This window comes from Lepeophtheirus salmonis, chromosome 4 (genome assembly GCF_016086655.4).
Source record: "Lepeophtheirus salmonis chromosome 4, UVic_Lsal_1.4, whole genome shotgun sequence".
In the NCBI taxonomy this organism is placed as follows: domain Eukaryota; kingdom Metazoa; phylum Arthropoda; class Copepoda; order Siphonostomatoida; family Caligidae; genus Lepeophtheirus; species Lepeophtheirus salmonis.
This window is the reverse complement of record NC_052134.2, coordinates 4,848,219-4,868,323: the sequence shown is the minus strand read 5'-3', so window position 1 is coordinate 4,868,323 and position 20,105 is coordinate 4,848,219. Positions and strand designations below refer to the sequence as shown.

The window sequence follows — 20,105 nt, the reverse complement described above, 5'->3', positions numbered from 1 at the left end:
ATTAATGGAGGATGTTGGTAATGATGTACCTACATTGTAAATTGTGAAGTTAAGATAATTTTCAGCCTGTTTAGAGTCATCCACACCAAATTACGAAATGGAACTCTGAATTTTGTACCATCTAACAGTAAGTATTCATTTAAAAAAAATCTAATCATAAAATATGATTCTATTTGAGCTAAAATTATCAAGAATTATGATACACAACTCATTAAATGGCAAAAACAAGTGCTTAAATGGTCACAACAACGGGAGTTGTAGCTTTGGATGGTTCGCAATCTGACATTACTTTCTTCACTTAAAGACTTGAGTATGATCATTAGGTTTTCCAATATTACATAGTCAATAAATATTACTTTTTATCACTTAAGGATTAGCTATGATTGATAAGCCCCAAGGAATGGTGTTCAAAACACTCATAAAATGCAAAACAACTGCTTAAATGGGCACACCATGTTATAATTATAATTAAGAATTGTGTGTATCCTTCATGCTGTTATACAAGCATAAATAACGGGGAGGGGGATCTTTTTTGATGCCCTTAATAAGGAGTAATATCGCCGGACATTACTACATAATTAGCTTTTGCACTAAATCTTTACAATGGATTAATTCTAATATTTTTTTATTAGTATATTTATTGTCTAATTTTATGATTTTGACATTTACTTTATTAGTAATAATTATTTAGATCTCATCCGCTGAGATATATCTATCATGTGCACAATTGTATATAGCAATTTCCACATTAGGAAAAAAGGCTGATGATCTTTTTTATTAAACTCCACGTCTGGTTTTTGTTTAGCAACTTAAAGTTATGACCTATTTAACTGAATTCATGTCAGAACAAGAAAATATTATTTGGATCAATCTATTATTTCTATATTCTGTATTTATAATTTATTGTTATTACTTATATGATTATAATTGTTTAATATTGTATATTTAACATAAATGTATGATGGATTATTTTTTAGTATGTAGATTATATTTAATTTAAGCCTTCTTTTTAAACTTGGAACTTCAAATATATTTCGAAATACTCTACTTTGTCGTTTCATTAGTTATTATTCTGAGAATATGGTTCATAATGAATTACAATTTCATGGAGTGTGACGTTTTCAAATCTACTGTAACGGATAAAAAATGTCTAAGTCTATTATACGTAGTATATCTTCATTAAACATTTTGCTAATAAATACTTTCGTTATACCCTCAAAAATCATAATAAAGCAGGCATATGATAATCACATCAGTATTTTAAACAATGATACCATAAGTCTTTCTCTCCCCCTTCTCCTTGCACGCGTTTTTCTCTACAGAATTATCAATTTTGTTCACATGATATGACTGTAGAGTGTAGAGCCTTAAGGACTCTTTTTAAAAAGGAGCGTGTGTAGCTAAAGCTCAAGTAAGTACTTTAGTCTAGAGACTAAAGTACTCCTTAGCTCATCCCGTCCATATATACTCTGGCGAGAAAATGTTTAGAAAAAAAATATTTTTTCATCGTCTCTATCAATATTTTTTACTTTAACCCGATGAAAATTATCGACATATAATTTTTATATAAATATTTTTTAATTATTTGTCTGTAAAAATCTAGCTGTTTTGGCGAGGCTTAATTTCATATTTAATGTTTCTTGCTGGCAAGTAAGATAAATTGGTAGTTTTTTCCTTCGTAATGGTTATCATTCTATCCTAAAGACGCAAGTAATTCCTTCTGGATAGATATTAATTGGAAGGAAGTTTGTTTTTCAGCAAGGAACCCACCCAAAATACACATCCAAGCCCTGCAAAAACTTCTTGGAAAAGAAAGAAGCCTCTCTTGTCTATTATGCAATGACCAACTCAATCTCTTGATTTGAAACCAATAAAGCTGTTGTAGAATATCTAGACAGAAAAGTTTGTGAAAAGTACCCCACAAGTATGTGGAACATTTTGAAGAATTCTTGGAATGAAATCACTCCTACCAATCTTGAAAAACTAACAGCAAAAATGTAAAATTTTGTAAATCAGTTGTAGCGGCAATGGGAGGATTTTTTTGAAGAAGGTTGAATTTAAACAAAAACACTTTGATTTTTTACAAATATTGTCTTAACTTTGTGGCTGGAGACTTCAGACTTAATCCGTTTACATGACTCAGTGTTAGAATTAGAACTGTTTAACTTTAAAACAAGTAATCTACAATGCCAGTATTTCCAAAATATACTAATTTTCTATGAGTTTGAATTGATAAAGACCGAAATAATAAAGTCAGTTTCAAAAGTAAATAACCAAACCTTCAACTCTGTAATAATTAAAACAATCACTAAATTAAAAGTAAAACTAATAAAACTCATATAAACGTATTTTTATTGATGTGGTTTCTTGTTTTTAACATTTTTAGGCTGAAAAACGATGAAAAACAACACTTTTATTTATACATCATCCCTAGTGATAAGAAGTATCATAATTTATATTATAGAAAATATTCAATGTTTAATGTCCAATTCAATGCAGATCTAAATATCAAAATTTATCTCAGTAAAAATGATTCAATTATTTCAATGCATTGTTTTTTAAATATTTTATGGTAATAACTTCATATTGTTGTAGTACCTACATAATTGTAATTAATATATCTTTATTTCATATGAAACATCCATATCCTTTTATCATAATCTGAAAGTGTCGAGATCCCGTCATGGTTTGAACCCTTGAATATATTTTGTATTTGAATATTACCTATAAATATTTTATCCAATGACAATGAATCAATAATTTATCACGATTTTTTGCTAAGAGATCTCTAAGCTTCTATGAGTTATATTGGTTTAATTTGAAGATATTTTTTTACAGTGGTTAGAGTCCAATATGCATAATGCAATGTTTTGTAAACTATTTTTTTTTTTAATGATTAGGTCTTTTTGTTAGTATTTCATATATATTTATCAATACTGTAAGACTCAGTACAAAAGGGACAGTTGCAACAAGTGTTGCAATTTCCCTCGTATTGTTTATTCTTTTAAATTATTATTAGAGTTGATATCTTTGTAACGAAAAAAAAGAGTCCGAGGAGAAGGAAGAGAGATAAATATGGTAGAATTGAATTTAGAACCTTGTTAATATTTGCTGCCTGTTGTATCATTTTGGCGGGAGAAAATGAATTACTGCTATAAAGAGGAGATCCTTCAACTCCTCTTAAAATAGCATTAGTACGGTGAAAATATCCTAATTATATTTAAATTCATATGTATTTATTTTAAATTACTATACATCAAGGATGGGCGAGAATGCTTACTTCAGAAGGAGAAGTTAACACCACGATGAGCTTTTTAAGAATAAACAAAACAAAAAAAAAAAAAAAAAAGCACACGCAATAACTGTTTTTCCTATTCAAATTTTTAAAGGTAGTATTTTCATTACAAATTAATCAACCTAATTATTATAAACAGATTGCAGTAACATAATATTGGAATTTGTTTAAAAAATAAATCCAATAATTAACATTTCTTCGGAAAAAATTTGAAAAATTAAATTTTTCTGAAATTTTTTTTAAAAAAAGTCCGTTTTTCCTTAAAAAAAATTCAAAAATGAAAATGGAAATATTAACCAAAAGACAAATTTTGGGAAAAAAATTTCAAAAATTAAATTTTTTGGAAAAAAATATTTAGTGTTTTGGGTTAAAAATTTCAAAAATCCATTACAATTAAAAGGAAATAAAATTTTTAGAAAAACAAAAAGAAAAATTTGATTACATTTTCTAGTAATAAACAAAAACTCCTCATTTTTGGGGGAGGGGGAATTCCGCCCATACATCCCACCCTTGCGGACGCCCCTGATCTATAGCTATAAAATAAGATATATTGGCAATTAAACTATGCATCTTTTTGCTATATAAAAATATCCACTTCTCAATCAAAAGTTATATAAAGTGAATGAAAAAAATGAAAAAAAAATCCCTCGGTATTAAAATACCGAAGTTACATTTATCCAGTGTATGGACAATGGGGCACCTCACTTATCTGATATGATTTTGAAAACCGTGTTAAACGTGATATAATTAATAAATATTTTTGATTTATAAAACTTCTTTTGAGAAAAGGAAGTTATGTTAGTATATTTATACTTTACATCAAATTTAAAGTGCACTGAGAGTGAATTTTTCCAATCTATAATACTGATCAGTGATCTGTAGTATAAATAGTATTATATCATAATCTAATATGATACATTGAATATGAATACCACAGGGGAACACTCATTTTGTACAAATGAATTCAAGCCAAAAGAATAATTCTTCATTGAGCGCAGAATCCAAAATTGATCTCAGTTTTTCTCCCAGTCATCTGAACTCTGAAATATCTGCAATTATAATAATTCATGACTATTATCGTTCAGAGTTACTTTTTGTAACTAAATTGTATTTTTGTCATTAAAAGTAGGATTAATAAAACTTATGTAAAAGCGTTTTTTATGATTAAAAAGTTTTTATATTGATTCTGTATATTGTTTTGAACTTGATATATTTCCATTTCTAGGCTAAACAAGGATAAAAAACGACACTCATCTATAGACCCTTAAAACTTATATCATAGCTTATATTATAGAAAAATATTCGATGTATGATTAAAAAAAAATCTAATTATTTATTCGTCAAAAAATATTATTTGTTCTAATTATCTTAATTTCTTACACAAACTTGATTTTTAAGTGTTGCAGTCGTTCCCAGGAACGAGGACAGTTGTGACATTTGAAAACTCGCATTCATATACAATTTGCAAAAAAATTACAATAGATTCTACTAATAGGAAATATTGGCCTAAGTCTAATCAAAATAGTGGCACAAACGAAAAGTTTTTCAACTATCTGCAGTCTCCCTTACACGAACATAATTTTTATGTATATTATTATACAAATAATAATTATTATTTGTATAATAATCAATTAAAATAAGCTTGTACTGGGTGTATGAAAAGTATTAGAATGTTATTAAAATTTAATAAATTTCAATGGTATTATGTTGTAAACATAATGCAAACGCATCTGCAGGATTATATTTAAAGGAAGGGGCTTAGTTTTTTTATTTAAAAAAATCCCAAAATTAAAATATTTTGGAAAAAAAAAATTCCCAAAATTAAATTTCAAGTATTAAATTTTTTGTAAAAAAAATTCATAAGTACTCTGAAAAAATCCACAAAATTTTCCCAAAAATTTTTTGAAAAATCAATTTTTTTTGGAGAAAAATTTCTAAAATCCATAGCCATTCACTGAAAATGATTCTGTTTTGAAAGAAATTGAAAAATTTAACTAAATTTCTTTTTTTATTAAAAAAAATCCAAAAATTAAAATATTTTGGAAAAAGTTTCCAAAAATAAAGCTTCAAATATTAAATTTTTTGGAAAAAAATTTCAAAAATCAATCACTACTCTAAAAAAATCCACAATATGTTCACAAAAAATTTTGAAATGTAAAATTTTTTTGAAGAAAAATCTATAGAATCCATGGCTATTCATTAAAAATTAATTTTTTGGGGAAAAATTGAAAAATCTAATTTTTTGGACAAAAATTTGAAAAATTAAATAAAATTTGAAATATTAAATTAAAAAAAAAATTAAATGTTAAATTTTCTAATAAAGAGGAAAATATCCTTAATTTGAGTGGAGCTACAGCTCCTCTAGCCAACCCCCAGTGGAAGCCTTTTAACAGTTCGAGCCTTTCGGTATGATAGTTTTAGACGTTAGATCAGCTGTCTAGATCAGATTAAATACTCTTAATTGTACATGGGAGCCAAAAGAAAGGTGGGTTGCCGCTGTAGTCTACACCAGTCACACCAACATCATGAATATGCTTTGGGTCGGCAACCAAACAGTCTGGAGGGTCAGGAAACAATTTGAAGCTGAATAGAACATTGAAGATAAATATGAAAGTATTAGACTAACATATTTAATTCCAGAAGCTCCCTGAGATTCCTTCGATGCAAATTCAAGAAGAAAATGACAAACTGGCCAAGAAAAAAGTCAATTTCAAAAAAATTGTTTATTGTGAGGTATTGCTTCAGAAACACCTTTAGTTAATAAGGTACAAAAACAAAAACAATTTTCTCCAGCGCTGTAAACGCATCCTGAATTATCTTAAACCTCATGGAAACAGAGTCATTTTCTTCAGCGATAAAAAAACCTTCACTGTCAAGGCCTTCCACAAGGGATAGGCTGGAGGGGCTTTAAATTAAGGATTTTTCCTTTTTAATAGAAAATTTAATACTTGAATTTCTTTTTTCAAAAAATATAACCTTGTATTTCTATTAACCTTGACTATAGCGATTAGAAAAGGAAGAAAGATTGAAGCATTTGCTCTTTCTTCTCTTTAGTTCGGTATTTAATAAATAATAATACTTTCATACGTAAATACGAAGAAAAAAAAAAAGTCTCCCTGTCAACTCAGTAAAGGGCAAAAACAACTGCTTTGGAGTAGCTTTGGAGGGTTTGCAACTAGTTTGTCCGAGACTAGTTTCTTCGCTTAAAGACTTGGGTATGATAATTAGGGTTTCCAATATTACATAGTCAATAAATATTCCTTTTTTATCACTTAAGGCTTAGCTATGGTTGATGGGATCCAAGAAATGGTGTTAAGAAAACTCATAAAATGCAAAAACAACTGTTTAAATGGTCACAACAACGGGGGTAGTTACATTGGGTGTTGCATTATAATTAAGAATTGTGTATATCCTTCATGATAATAGTATGTTGTTATATAAGCATAAATAACGGGGAAAATATCTTTTTTGATGCTCTTAATAAGGAGTAATATCGCCGGACATTACTACATAATTAGCTTTTGCTCTAAATCTTTAAGATGGATTTATTTCTAACATTTTTTTATTAGTATATTTATTGTCTACTTTTATGATTTTGACATTTACTTTATTAATAATAGTTAGTTAGATCTCATCGGTAGAGATATATCTATCCTGTGCACAATTGTATATAACAACTTCCACATGAAGAAGAGGGGTGATTATCGTTTTGATTAAACTCCACGTCTCCCTTGTATTTTGCAACCTAAAGTTATGACATACTTAACTGGATACCGGTGTCAGAACAAGAAAATATTATATGGATCAATCTATAATTTCAAGATTCTGTATTTATAATTTATTGTTATTAGTTATATGATTCCAATTGTTTAATTTTGTATATTTAACATAAATGTATGATGGTATATTTTTTATTATGTAGATTATATTTAATTAAAGCCTTCTTTTTTAAATCTGGAACTTCAAATATATTTCGAAATACTCTACTTTGTCGCTTCATTAGCTATTATTCTGAGAATAAGGTTCATAATTAATTACAATTTCATGGAGTGTGACGTTTTCAAATCTACTGTAACGGATAAAAAATGTCTAAGTCTATTATACGTAGTATATCTTCATTAAACATTTTGCTAATAAATACTTTCGTTATACCCTCAAAAATCATAATAAAGCAGGCAGATGATAATCACATCAGTATTTTAAACAATGATACCATATGTATTTTTCCCCCCTTCTCCTTGCACGCGTTTTTCTCTACAACATTATCAACTATAGTTATAGACTATGACGTTAATATTAAAAGCGTGGTGGAAGTCAAACATCAGTCGTACTCGCGTTATGGACCATAACTTATGGTATAACCTTTGGTCCAAACCAAAATATTGGTGACAATCGGTCTAGAAAAAATAACTTAAGTCCAAAACAAAAATAAATTTGGTTATGGAGCTACTCACCGCTAGTAGCTATATATATTTTGTTTTTTGATTCATTTATTTATCAACTCGGTTTGGTTTGACTCGACTCATTCGATGGAAATCGATATAACACTACTTTATGCTCTACCTGAATTTACGAAAAAAAGAAAGAAAAAAGACTTTCTTCTATCTTTGTTTCATCAACCATCAATTTAACAATGATTAAGTTATTCAATAAAATTGCCATTATTAACCAATACCATAAATTACTATATATAGTAATTTATGCCAATACATCTGATAAACGAGAGTGGAAAGAGTGGCATCCTTTACGGGTGGTTTATTTTTCCAGAAGTTTCACCCACGCTTCTTTGATGGCATTGCGGAGAAATGCCAAATTCTTATAGAAATAAACCTGAATCTTTGTATTTAGGTAACCTAATACAAATTAATCGAGGGGTTGAGATCTCGACTCGAAGGAGGCCCTGTGAAAATTGTGTCTCTCAACCAGTGGTCCTATTAGTAATGGGCGAAATGGCGACATACTTTTTTAAATTTATTTAAATGATTTTTTAATAATTTACTTCTAAATATAACACCTATTGACTATTGTATTTTCAAAACCATTAAAGACTTTAATTTTTTGGAGCTTAAACCAAAATATAGCAAACCCGTTGGGGATGAAAAAACAACATCTATTGAAAAAAATTTTTTTCTTGCAAATAAGGAAGTCACTTTTAATAGTCAAGGGTTTCCAAAGATAAAAAATGAATTAATGAATAATAAGGATTTTTCGAAAATAACTCTCTATGAACACATATTTCTATTGTGGATCCATCAGCTAATATGGTTAATTTGTAAATACAAAATACTGAATCTTTTCTATAATATATCATAACTTTAGTGGACCACTCGAATTCAAAAGAAATATTTGTCGGTATTTTGGAGAAAATACTCTTTAAATAAAATTTGTTGAAGAATTTGACTAAATAATACTTAGAATAATATGAACTCTTAAGGATACTTTGACCATGGAGGCTGACTGATGAATCAGGTGACAATGAACATACAATATGTAGATTTAAACCAAGAGCAACATTTCTGTTTGAAAATAAGATAAATTTTGACGAAAAATGAGAGTTGAATCTCTGAGCAAACTTCCCACTTTGAAAGTTTTTGCTTCTGTCCTAGTAAAAAAAATACTTGCGAGTATTTAGAGAAAAAATTACTTATTGCATTTTTTTTTTGAAAAGGTAAATAGAAATGGGATTTAAACTCATTCAAAAGTATTTCACAAGTTTGCATAACTATTAAAAATTTCAGTGTCCCAACATTATTTTCCTTAAATATTGAAATATATATATATTACGAGACATGAATTACTTTTTCCAAATCTTCTCAAATCCAAGTCACAGTAACATGATTTCTACAAGGACAAAAAGTATGTGACATCTGATTCCAATAATACTTCGGAACGATTAACAGATATTTAGTCTCCTAATAGAGAGAGAATCAAAGATTTCAATTTAATATTAAATTGAAAAATAGAGCTAGTTAGAAAATCAATGGAACAATGGGTTTAAAATGTTTACTAAAGACTAAACTACGAGCCAGAATTTAAAGAGAGCTATTGTATCAGTATGAAACTTTTATTTAGGATTGAAATACTAAATGACTAAAGGGTCTTAGATTAACGAATGATTTATTCGGATTGGGTTTTGTTTTGATCTGATAATTTCTCAAGACCATAAGAGTAGTAAGGCCAACCATTGCTTTTGTCCTTGAAGTCTCCCAATTTGGTGTCGTATTTGCCGATGTTGGAGAACCATGTTTTGTAGGAGTATTCTCTATCTCTTTGGAACTCGAAGTAGTCGTTATCTTTGACACAATCACGGGGACATGGCTGAAAATAGACAATATTAAAAATAAATACTTAATCAGCTGATCTGTTATGGCATAAAGTGACAATTATTACCGTATCCGTGAGGAATTTATTTAAGGCCGAATGGATGGTGGGAATCATGTAGCCCACGGTGGTAATAATTGCAAAAGAAGGAATGATTTCCCACCACATCCTGAAGTTTTATAGTAGCCTTCGATTTGAGATTTAATAAATCACAACTAAAGAGGACAGGTCTGGATGTACGTCACGTTACTCTTCTTTGAGTTCTCAAATGACGTCACTCCAAATAGAAAGAAAGTCCACTCTCATTGGCTGCTTTTAATTTTCCCACATTGAGTCGAAGATAAAAATCAATAAAAATGCTTATAATGGATTTTTTTTTCATAGTCTAATAAATGATAACTTCAGCTGTCGTGTAAATATTTACCTTGTGTACAACTTGTATAATTAATTGTACAATGTGCAATTTCTTCGTATTAAAATGTACTTATTAAAATACAACATTCATCATTCAAACGTAACAACTTTACCTTGATACTGACGTTTCATTTTGATTTATGAGTTATATAACTGAAGGCATTTGAAACATTATATTGGACCACATAATACTTACATTTTAGTAATTTGTATTAAAATAGCCAAAATTTACACTAATACTCAATTATTTTTAATAGCCTCATCTCAAGTACTAAAAATCCTTCATTTAAAATCATTTATCTCATTTTTTGGTTGCAACTTGTACCGTTTGCTTATACAATTTGCAATTTGTACACAACTTAAAAATTTCTAATAATGTTATACTATATTAGTATATCAATAAAATGAATAAAATTCGAAATATGTACCAAAAACTTAAGTTTGAGGGGTAAAATTAATAGCCATTAGCCCCAAGGCCATCTTACAGAATTACATATCATAAATAAAATCGTACTTGTGTATTTCAAAACGTTTGCAATCCATAAGTAATGAGTTTCTTATTTATAAATCCCATGTATGGTTAACAAATAGAATGATTTAAGTTTTAAAAGATGTCATTTATATATATCGTATTCAATGTCATATTAGTTATAAATAATTTTGATTTGACAATTTAAATGAACAAAAATAATAATTAGTGAGTTATGAATGACATTGATATTAATAACTATAGTTATTTCATATTTGAGCATCATTTTTGAAGTAATTTATTTATCTACATAAGCTGTGGAGGAACTCCTCACCTAAGTAGTATGCGATGCAGAAGGGAAATTAGGCTCATTTATACTTTCTCATAATATGGAAAACCGCGAACAAACTTCAATTCAGATAACATAATATGACAGCTGCTGATACTCAAACGGTCATCTTTGAAATATATTTTGTTATAATATACATTTTTGATTTACTATGAATGCGAAAAGAAGTTAGAATAAGTGTTAATTTATAGGGTAATGCCTATATTTAAGAGCAAGCTACATTCTGATGCAAGACTAATAGTTATATTATCTGAAAAAGAGTAGGTAAAGCGTGAAAAATACAATAACGAATTGAATTGGCGGTTAGTGTGACAGTTGGTAGTCTTGGATATTGAAAGAAAGAAAAAGAAAAGCGTGCTCTGATTGGTTGAAAAGAACGAATCATTAGCCTGAGTTTCCAGAGTGAAGAGAAAAAGAATTCAAAATCAGGAAAGAAGTTTGTTCGTGCCGTGGGAGAGACTCAGAGTGAGGAAGGAGTTCTTCATTCTTGAATTGATTGTTTCACAGGAATCCATGAGATTGATTGAGTGTCTTTGTAAGTTAATGACTCCAAACATAGATATTGTTGCCCAAGTATTATCCATGCGTTTTTTATTTTTTCATCCTGTCACTTAGTGATCCAAATAACTAAGTAATAATTAGTACTAAAGAGAATGCCGCGATCCACGTCGTTGTCATCGTCAACGTCCCTTCGATCATCCCTTCGGTTGAAGACTTCCCTGGGGAATGGGTCTGATGCCAATAGGATGAAGGAACCTCCCATTGGAGGGTTGAAGCGGAAAGCCTCCGCCGTGGAAGGGAATGGAAGGAGTCTGAGCAAGGCCAGCAAAAGAGCGGCTTTTGAAGACATCACCAATGTAAGGATCCACTTGGAAAGAGGCGTCACGCATTACACTTTCTCTTTCCATCACCATATTCAATGTGGGAGGCAGTCCAAGAGATAAGCCAAGATAATTCTCTAGTAATTGACAAACTACGACTCCTGTATAATGTGCCACTATTGATGACTACAAGGACACTATAAAGATTCATTCACTACCTCCTGCGCACATGAGGACTTTCATCTACTTCAAAGATCCAGCAAAGTCCGAATTGTCTCCATAATTCGAAAGAGTGGAGATCCCTCTCCCCTCCTCTCACCTTCGTATTCCTATAAATATTCAATTCAGTATATTGATTGTAAAAAAATATAAGCGAAGAGATGCGAATTATATAATATTAGAGTAGGAGGAGAGGGATCTCCACTCTTTGGAGTGAGTCGGACATGTTATGTGAAAGAGGTTGTGAGTGCGTCTCTTTTACGAGTATCATCAAAGGGGAGGGGGAGAGGGAGACTCAGATTCGATCGCTCAACTCAAGTGTGAGCTCGAAAGTAGTACATCGTTTCTTATTGTAGTATCTCTTAATGGAACATAGAAATCCCTCTCGTGATACCTCTCCTCTTACTCCAATAATACATACATCATTTGCTTCGCTTTGCTCATTATTACAAGCTTGAGATAATTGAATTTCGACTTTCTGCTTAGACTGCCTCCAATTTTGATAGAGAAAGAGAAAATATGACGTGCCGGCAAACTTGTAAACTATAGTTTGCCGAAAACATCCCCTTAATTCACTCCTTCATCGCTCTTTACTTTTTAGGCTGCAGATAATGAGCGAATCAACAACAAAACCACGATTAAAAACCAAATGAAAAAGGGGCTAACATCCATCCGCTCCAATTTTGCCAACAAGAAAATACCCGTAAAGAAAAAGGCTGTTCCCGTTATTTCGTCCCATGTCGTGAGGCCCAATATCAGAAAGTTGGACAGAGCTCTTCCTAAGCCCAAGATAACTTCGAACTCTCCAAAGTTTATAGATAGTGAGAGAGAAGAAATTCTCGGTGAGAATGTTCTCTCCTCACAAACGTCATCTCAAGACGAATCTAAAAGCTTTGGAGGAATCGCTTTATCGGATTCTGAGAATGAGCCAGAGTAAGTCTATTTCAGGACCGTCATTTTCTTTTGGTTAATATTCGTCCTTGCACACAGTAGGTCACACAACAAATGGATTGAAGAAACTGAGAAAAAATGGCCTGTTCCACCAGAAGGGGTTATTGACTTTGACTTGGAAAATATAAATGATCCTAACCAATGTTCCATTTATGCTGCGGAAATTTTTGACTATTACAGAAGTAGAGAAGTATGTTTTGATAATGGATTGCTTCAGAGTTATCATAAATTATGAATATCTTTTTTTTAGTCTCAATTTGCAGTTGCTGATTATATGAAAACGGGTTCTCATCCTGAAATTAACGAGTCTATGAGATCTATTCTTGTGGATTGGTTAGTGGAGGTGCAAGAAAGTTTCGAATTGAACCATGAAACTCTTTATACATCCGTCAAAATTTTTGATTTATATCTTTCGCTTGAGAAAAGTCCTGTGAAGAAGGATGAGCTTCAACTCATTGGAGCCACGGCATGTTTGATAGCATGTAAAGTAGATGAAAGACTGCCACCTCCCTTAGATGACTTTGTTTACGTGTGTGATGATGCGTATTCTAGAGAGCAAATTATTGTTATGGAAAGAAGGATCATTCAAACTGTAAATTATGATGTTGGTTATCCACTATCCTATAGATTTTTGAGGAGATTTGGACGGGTATGTATTTTAAGTCTTTCTTTGTGTTTATTCTTCCTAAAAATAGCTAAATTTTTTCTAGTCCCTGATTTACTATTTAAAATTATTTTGTGTATCAAGATCTTCAATTTTTTCCTCTTTTTAGGTTTGTAAAGTAACAATGCCTGTCTTGACACTTGCAAGATACATCCTTGAGATGTCACTCATGAAATATGAGTTTAATATATGTGGTACAAGTGAATCCAAACTTGCGGCTGCTGCTCTAATTCTCGCATTCAAAATTCATGGTATTTTAGGATGGGTTGACACCTTGAAGTATTATTCGGGCTATAGTCCTGTTAAGGATCTTAAGGAAATTGTGATGAAATTATACAAAGTTATATCGGAACCCCACCTCGGCAACTTGAAAACCATAAAAGATAAATATTCACATATTGTTTTCCATGAAGTTGCTTTGGTTCCGATCCCTGAAAGAATAGTTGTGGATGAAGACTAAAATAAGCAATTGCTTAAGACTCATTTAATGAATATACTGAGAAGGAATCAGATTCCACACTTTAGGCGGTTAAATGGGAATAGATAAATTTATCACTGGATTTTTTACCTCATGGACTTTGGTCATTTTTACTCACACACAAAAAAAATGTTTTACTTTTGTACATACGTTTGTCCTCCCCTCACATTTTTTTTATTTTTCTTTAAAACAAAGAAAAATAATCATTTTAGGAAAATGGCACACATTTTTTATATAATTTTTCTTTTTATCAAGTTTTTGGTTAAAAATTACTTATTATTTACTATTCATTCGTAAATAAGATGATCTCAAGTATTCAGTTGTAGAGTTATGGTTATATATTAAGTACAAATTATTCAATGTACTTAGAATATGAGAGTTGTTAAAAAAAAAGGAAAGAAGAAATATCCTGTGTTACTATAGTAATTGTACTCATTATTTAGGTATGCTTATACGTTCTAAACATTGGGATTTCTTGTCTTTTCCATGAGTTTACTCTTCTCTAAATACTTAACTATATGACTAGATCTCGTATATAATTTCTTTGCTTATATATTTTGTATAAATATTACTTTCTTCGTAGATTAATGAATAAATGTGTTCAATATATGTAAATCTTGTTTTATTCGTCCTAATTTTCTCAATTTGGTAGTCTGGTATCATTTAAAGCGTCTAATGATGCATTAGGTAGTTTTTAGTAAAATAAGGATATTTGTGAGGCGAATCAGTTTTTTCCAATCCAAATTCACATGTTCGACATTAAATATTTCAATCAGTTACTTTCTTTGCAATTTAAATTGTCCGTTTTTAAACTGAGGAATATTAAGTATGAAACATTGCATTGGGACTTAGATGTTATATTAAAAATTTATTTACTGCATTCGTCATTATTCTCTATTGGTTCCACATTTAAACATATTCTATTTATTCGTACATATAATACAGTTTGTGTGTGTGTGTCTTATATGGGGCCCACATCAATACTATGATAAGCTGGATTTATTACCTATTTCTTAGAAGCACATGAAATTTAATTCAAATATCCCAGAAAACCTTTAAAACTTGTTGGAAACATGTAATCAAGGTTTTAACAATTTAGTTATTGTTCTAACTAAAAAAACATACATCATAGAGCATGGATTACTCAAGGACTACTAAGGAGATGTCATTGGAATTACTATACTTTATGGATGATTACTATCTACGGAACATCTGAAACTCGCCATTTTAATTTAGTCACTCAAAGATTATTGCTTATTACAGTTGTCACGCTTTGGACGTCAAATAATGTTATTAATTAAATGCTTGTCACTCGTAAAGAGTAAATAAGTATATTTCTGGATAGCAACCAGTCGCTAAGAGTCCTTATTTCTTCCCAAAATCACAAGCAGGATAAGTGTCATCATTTGGGGTTCTAGATGTCAAAATTTTCACCAAGAAAGCAAGTGTATTTCCTTATAATGAACATGACATTACATGAGAGGAAGATGAAAAATACCAAACTAATCCATCATCAATTGGAATGGCCTTTTTGAAGAATAATATTACAGGAGTTTAAAAAAAAAACATAATACTAAAGATTGACCAAAGAACATGCAATACATTCAGATAAAGACGAAATATTATCATGCTTTAAAAAAATTCCAGACATATGATCAAGATTATTCGTTTTTTTTTTCCGCGTCATGCTTCAGCTCAAGAAAATAGGTTTTTCTAAATTGAAAGTTTATTTATAAAATTAAATACCAATTTATTACAGTTATGACTCTTAAATTTTTAATGTGGCTTTTTTAGTAAATTTAGTCTTTTATATCTAATTCGATTCTATATTTGAGTGTAATTATTTCAAAAAATTAATAGAAGTATCAAAATAGATTTACTAAGCATCTAATTTCGAGATAGAGTAAGTTACGCAAAGTCTGACATGTAAAGGTTACGTCAGAACAATTCTTTAGTTATTTTACTATTTTTTTAACCAACTTCCCCCATTGATTGCCAGCATTAAAACGGATATAATACCAGCTATTGGTACGATAGCTATGGTATAAAGTTGCAGTCAATATTTTGATATTGTCTTGAAATTTGCTTGATAGCACTTTTACCAGCTGAGTAATATGACAAAAAGTTCATTTCGTCTCTACTCACCCTATCTCCCATACATATGCTTAAAATTTAAAAACATATTTATTACGCTCTAAAGCAAGGATTCTTAACCTTTTTGAGATGTAAATTCATTTGAGAATCTGGCGAAAGTTAAAGAAACTGCAAATAAATATGACTTTGTATGAAAAATTATTAATGATAGTAAAATTCTGGACCCCTTGATGTACATCCATGGACCCCAGGCTTTTAGAAACCAAGTCTAAAGATTGCCGATCACTTGGTTTAATTAGAAGACTCAAGATTTAATTAATTGCATGATGGGTAGAAAAAAATAAATGAGCGGAACTTATTCTACTTGAGAGCCCACAAAATCTATTTTCCCGATATGTTCATTTTTTCAGAAAAAAACCAAATCAATCTCAAATCACGAAGCTGGTATATCAGCTTGGTAAATCATTGGAAAATGTGATTTATGAATGTAATGTATTTCCTTCACCCTTATCGAGGTTTTAGGGACACGAGCACCCGGCTCGTCCCTGGGAGACATATCGATCACCCTTATAGAGGTTTTAGGGACACGAGCACACTGCTCGTCCCTGGGAGACATATCGATCTTGCTCGATGTACCCTCATCCAACTCGGGATGATCCAGAGGAGAGACCATTGCACATTCATTATCCAATGATGTGAACAGGAAAGTAGGAACAACAGAGAACCAAAACTTCATAGGATTAAATCCACTTTTAATGATGTGGTCCCTGACACGGACACACACTTCACTTCTTGTAAGTGACCAAGGTTCTCTTCCTTCCTCCACGAGGCCCAAACTGAGGCACAGTCCATATTGCTCCGCCTTCCGCAGACGAAGGAGCGTTCTCCCTGTCGACGAAAAAGGGCTACCCAACTCCAGCAGGGCTAGCTTCGCCGACGATCCCACAGCAGGGAGGTCACGTGATCCTGATCCCATCCTCGTCGCCAATGTTGCATCTTGACGAAGGTGAGGAGGTTCCAATTCTTTAAACCAATAAATCCAGGATGCCCGAGAGACAAATGAGATGAAGGAATGCGTGGAGGAATAAGGACGATACTCATTAAAGGAACATCTGTATTCTTTATAATACAAAAACCTATTCTAATTATTGATCAGTAATAGATAATGAAAAAACTTATATGGTGTTCAACTTATCCATATAAGTTAAGTAATCCATGATTTATCTTATGCACCTTTGAATAAAAATTGTTAAATTTGTTGAAAAAAGGAAATTAATAAATAATTGCTGACAACTCTTTTTTTAAATTTACTTTTCTAAAAATAACCCTAAATTATCAAAGTTTTGTCAATAAGCCCAAAATAATAAATCATAGTAACTATGGATTACTTTTGTATTTTCGACTTTATATCATCCAATTATTTTGAAATTATTTTGAATCTCAGTGCTTGAAGGTGCCAAAAATTGCAATTAAATTAGCAAAACTTTATTGTGACATTCAAAATTGATAAATATTTCCATATTCTATATATATTTTGTAATTTTTTTCTCTTTTTCTTGATTTCTGTTCAATATTGTTTTTGTGTTAACTCCAGGGATGGGACCAAGTACATTTGTACTTGTTCTTAAGTGTTTTTAAGTTATATAATTTACAACTTATAATTAAGTATTCATGAAACATGAGTACTGATACTTGGCTTAGAAAATAGTACTTTCGATTTAGAATTGCTACTAATTTGTTGTGTTCTAGGTAACTTTGCCGCTAACATTTTCGCCAACGGCAATTTCGCCAGATGCCTTAATTGGCACCTTCTGATGTTCTTATATTACACAATGCAACAACATTTTGCTGCAATCCACATTTATTATTGTTATTAAAGCCGTAGAACATGGAAATGACCACTAAAACTTTCAACCTCTACAGGTTTGGTCTATAAAGCCCTTAAAAAAAAGAGTTTTTGGAGTATAACTGCGATTTAGTGCCACATTTTAGCATGAAATACCTATATAGATGATAATCTATGAAAATAAAAAATTGATACAAACATTCAGCATTTGAAAAATGAATTAATTATGAATTTATTTTACAATTTTGATTACAATTAATAAAAAATGTATATAACCACTAAAAACCGAGTAAAATTTAGTACCTTGATTAGAAGTGAATATCTTAATTTATTTCTTCTTCAAGTACTTTATATCCTACCTGAAATTATATAATAGACCTTACATTTTAATTTCTATAAAAAAATACATAGCAATTTTTATAAAATAAGCTACTGAGGTTGCGTGACAACATATTACAATATTACTCCGGGTGGGAAAATTGAATCCGTAATATATCTATCCATTAATCAATGATTTTCAGTATGAATCATCAATAAACTTGTTTTAATCCCTTACATCTAAATTTTTAATCATATTAGGATATATTATTGTAGAAAAACGTATCAAGAGTTTAATTTTTTTTCACGGAATATTATCGTTATCGTTATTTAACACAACCTAACCAGCTTATTTCATAAAAAATCAATAATAAATATTAAAACAAAATGGACGAAAAATCAATCAAAATCGACCTTTTTAAAATGCAATTTAAAAAAACAAACAAGCTTGATTCTAAAAAAGGCTTTAAAGGCCAAACCTACATTTTTTTGAAAGTTTTGATTGTCATATTCACGTTCTATGGCTTACATAATAATAATAAATGTGGGCTTTAGCCTGCGGGCGCTCCAAGACCTTCATTTGGTTGCATATCTGTTCGAACGTTACTGTTGTATCTTCTCGAGGTAAAAAATGATAATAATAATAATAATTGCTCAAAGTTCATATGAGTTTACCAACAGGAATTTCTTATCAAAAATTATATTTTTCTCTACAATAGGTTACGTGATTGAAGATTGTGCTCCTCCGAATTGTACAATTAGAATAAAAAAAAATATATAAAGAGTTATTTAGAATACATCGACTATTTCTTTTTTTTTATTATCATTTATTTAATAACCATTGTCGTTTTTACTTCTTCTCCTTTTTAAATAATTAGTAATTATATAGCTAACAAATTAATCAAGACAAGTTTTTTTATTCACTCTCAAACTTGACTCACGAAAGGAAGGGAAAAATTTGAAAATAATGTAATAATTGCCTTCTGAATTTTTCTTGTAGTCATACATCTGTTAATTATAATTTAGATATTAATGAATTATTATTATATACAAAATTGACAATCTTACAAATGACTGAGTATGAAAGGACACGAATTCTAGGCGAACGCCTTTGATTTATATTTATTAATATATGAATGCAAATCATTATTTGTACATTATTTGTGTTCATAATACGTAAAGTTAGCTACTTTGTTTCACGCAAGAGTCAACTTAATAAAAACAGCTGAAAATCCGCTTTTATCTTTAATATAACAAAATAGAATTCGCAGCTTAAAATGATTAGATCTGTGAACTCCAATTCGGACGATAAATTACCTTTTTCGCTAGGAATTTCTAAGATAACTTCCAGTATTTCACTTCCTATAAAAGTAGACTGACTCATAAAATGGGAGTGAGGCAATAAGTAAATATATTGTTCAATGTTCATAGTACTTGGATTTGTACTTAAATTACTTCAATATCTACAAAAACAAGCCTAATACTTGTATTTAAAATTTCAATTAAATACTTTTACTGAAAAAGGCCCAAAATCAGATGGTAGTAATTACTAATTCTTCACAATGGTATCCGGAAAATTCTCCAGGTGGGAAAATTCCAACCTGGAGAATTCTCCCTGGCGAATTCCCTCCAGTAAATGATCCCCTGGTGAATTCACATCTATATTAATAAACCATTTTCACATAAAACGACAAAAGGATAAAGTAAGTCGATTTTTTTGCATATCTATTTTCTATTAACTTTTCCCGATTCTCATAATGACTTAAAGTAGTCACAATATGTTGGTTAAAATCACGATATCGTCTTCTTTGAACAGTTGGAGTATGACCTGCAATCTGTTAAATTATCCCTATTCGATTTATATAG

The 20,105-nt window shown here is 30.3% G+C and overlaps 1 protein-coding gene and 2 long non-coding RNA genes across 5 annotated transcripts; 2 read left to right on the top strand and 1 right to left on the bottom strand.

Moving 5' to 3' along the window:
• Positions 1-6,448: 6,448 nt before the first annotated feature.
• Positions 6,449-7,281, top strand: LOC139905107 (uncharacterized). The gene is made up of 2 exons (XR_011779585.1): positions 6,449-6,510; positions 6,573-7,281. It is a non-coding gene; the product is annotated as an uncharacterized lncRNA (long non-coding RNA).
• A 2,059-nt stretch (positions 7,282-9,340) lies between these two features.
• On the bottom strand, positions 9,341-9,871 carry LOC139905106 (uncharacterized). The gene is made up of 2 exons (XR_011779584.1): positions 9,686-9,871; positions 9,341-9,613 (listed from the first exon to the last, which is right to left on the bottom strand). It is a non-coding gene; the product is annotated as an uncharacterized lncRNA (long non-coding RNA).
• Positions 9,872-9,996: 125 nt separating this feature from the next.
• Positions 9,997-14,596, top strand: LOC121116426 (G2/mitotic-specific cyclin-B3). 3 transcript variants are annotated; one of them, XM_040710676.2, is made up of 6 exons: positions 9,997-11,383; positions 11,464-11,705; positions 12,490-12,821; positions 12,879-13,029; positions 13,090-13,488; positions 13,613-14,596. In XM_040710676.2, exons 2-6 carry the CDS (start codon positions 11,502-11,504, stop codon positions 13,961-13,963), a joined length of 1,437 nt encoding a protein of 478 aa, XP_040566610.1. In that variant the 5' UTR covers positions 9,997-11,383; positions 11,464-11,501; the 3' UTR covers positions 13,964-14,596. The 3 variants fall into 3 exon arrangements, with proteins under 3 accessions (XP_040566610.1, XP_040566612.1, XP_071743654.1); XM_040710678.2 differs by having other exon boundaries at positions 11,203-11,383; positions 12,882-13,029; XM_071887553.1 differs by having other exon boundaries at positions 11,266-11,383; positions 11,464-11,942; positions 12,084-12,821.
• The last annotated feature ends 5,509 nt before the right edge of the window (positions 14,597-20,105 follow it).

Coding starts and splice junctions, on each gene's coding strand:
- LOC121116426 (XM_040710676.2), top strand. CDS start 11,502: ATGCCGCGATCCACGTCGTTGTCATCGTCAACGTCCCTTCGATCATCC. Junction 11,706..12,489: donor CTTTTGAAGACATCACCAAT/GTAAGGATCCAC, acceptor TTTACTTTTTAG/GCTGCAGATAATGAGCGAAT. Junction 13,489..13,612: donor TTTTGAGGAGATTTGGACGG/GTATGTATTTTA, acceptor TCCTCTTTTTAG/GTTTGTAAAGTAACAATGCC.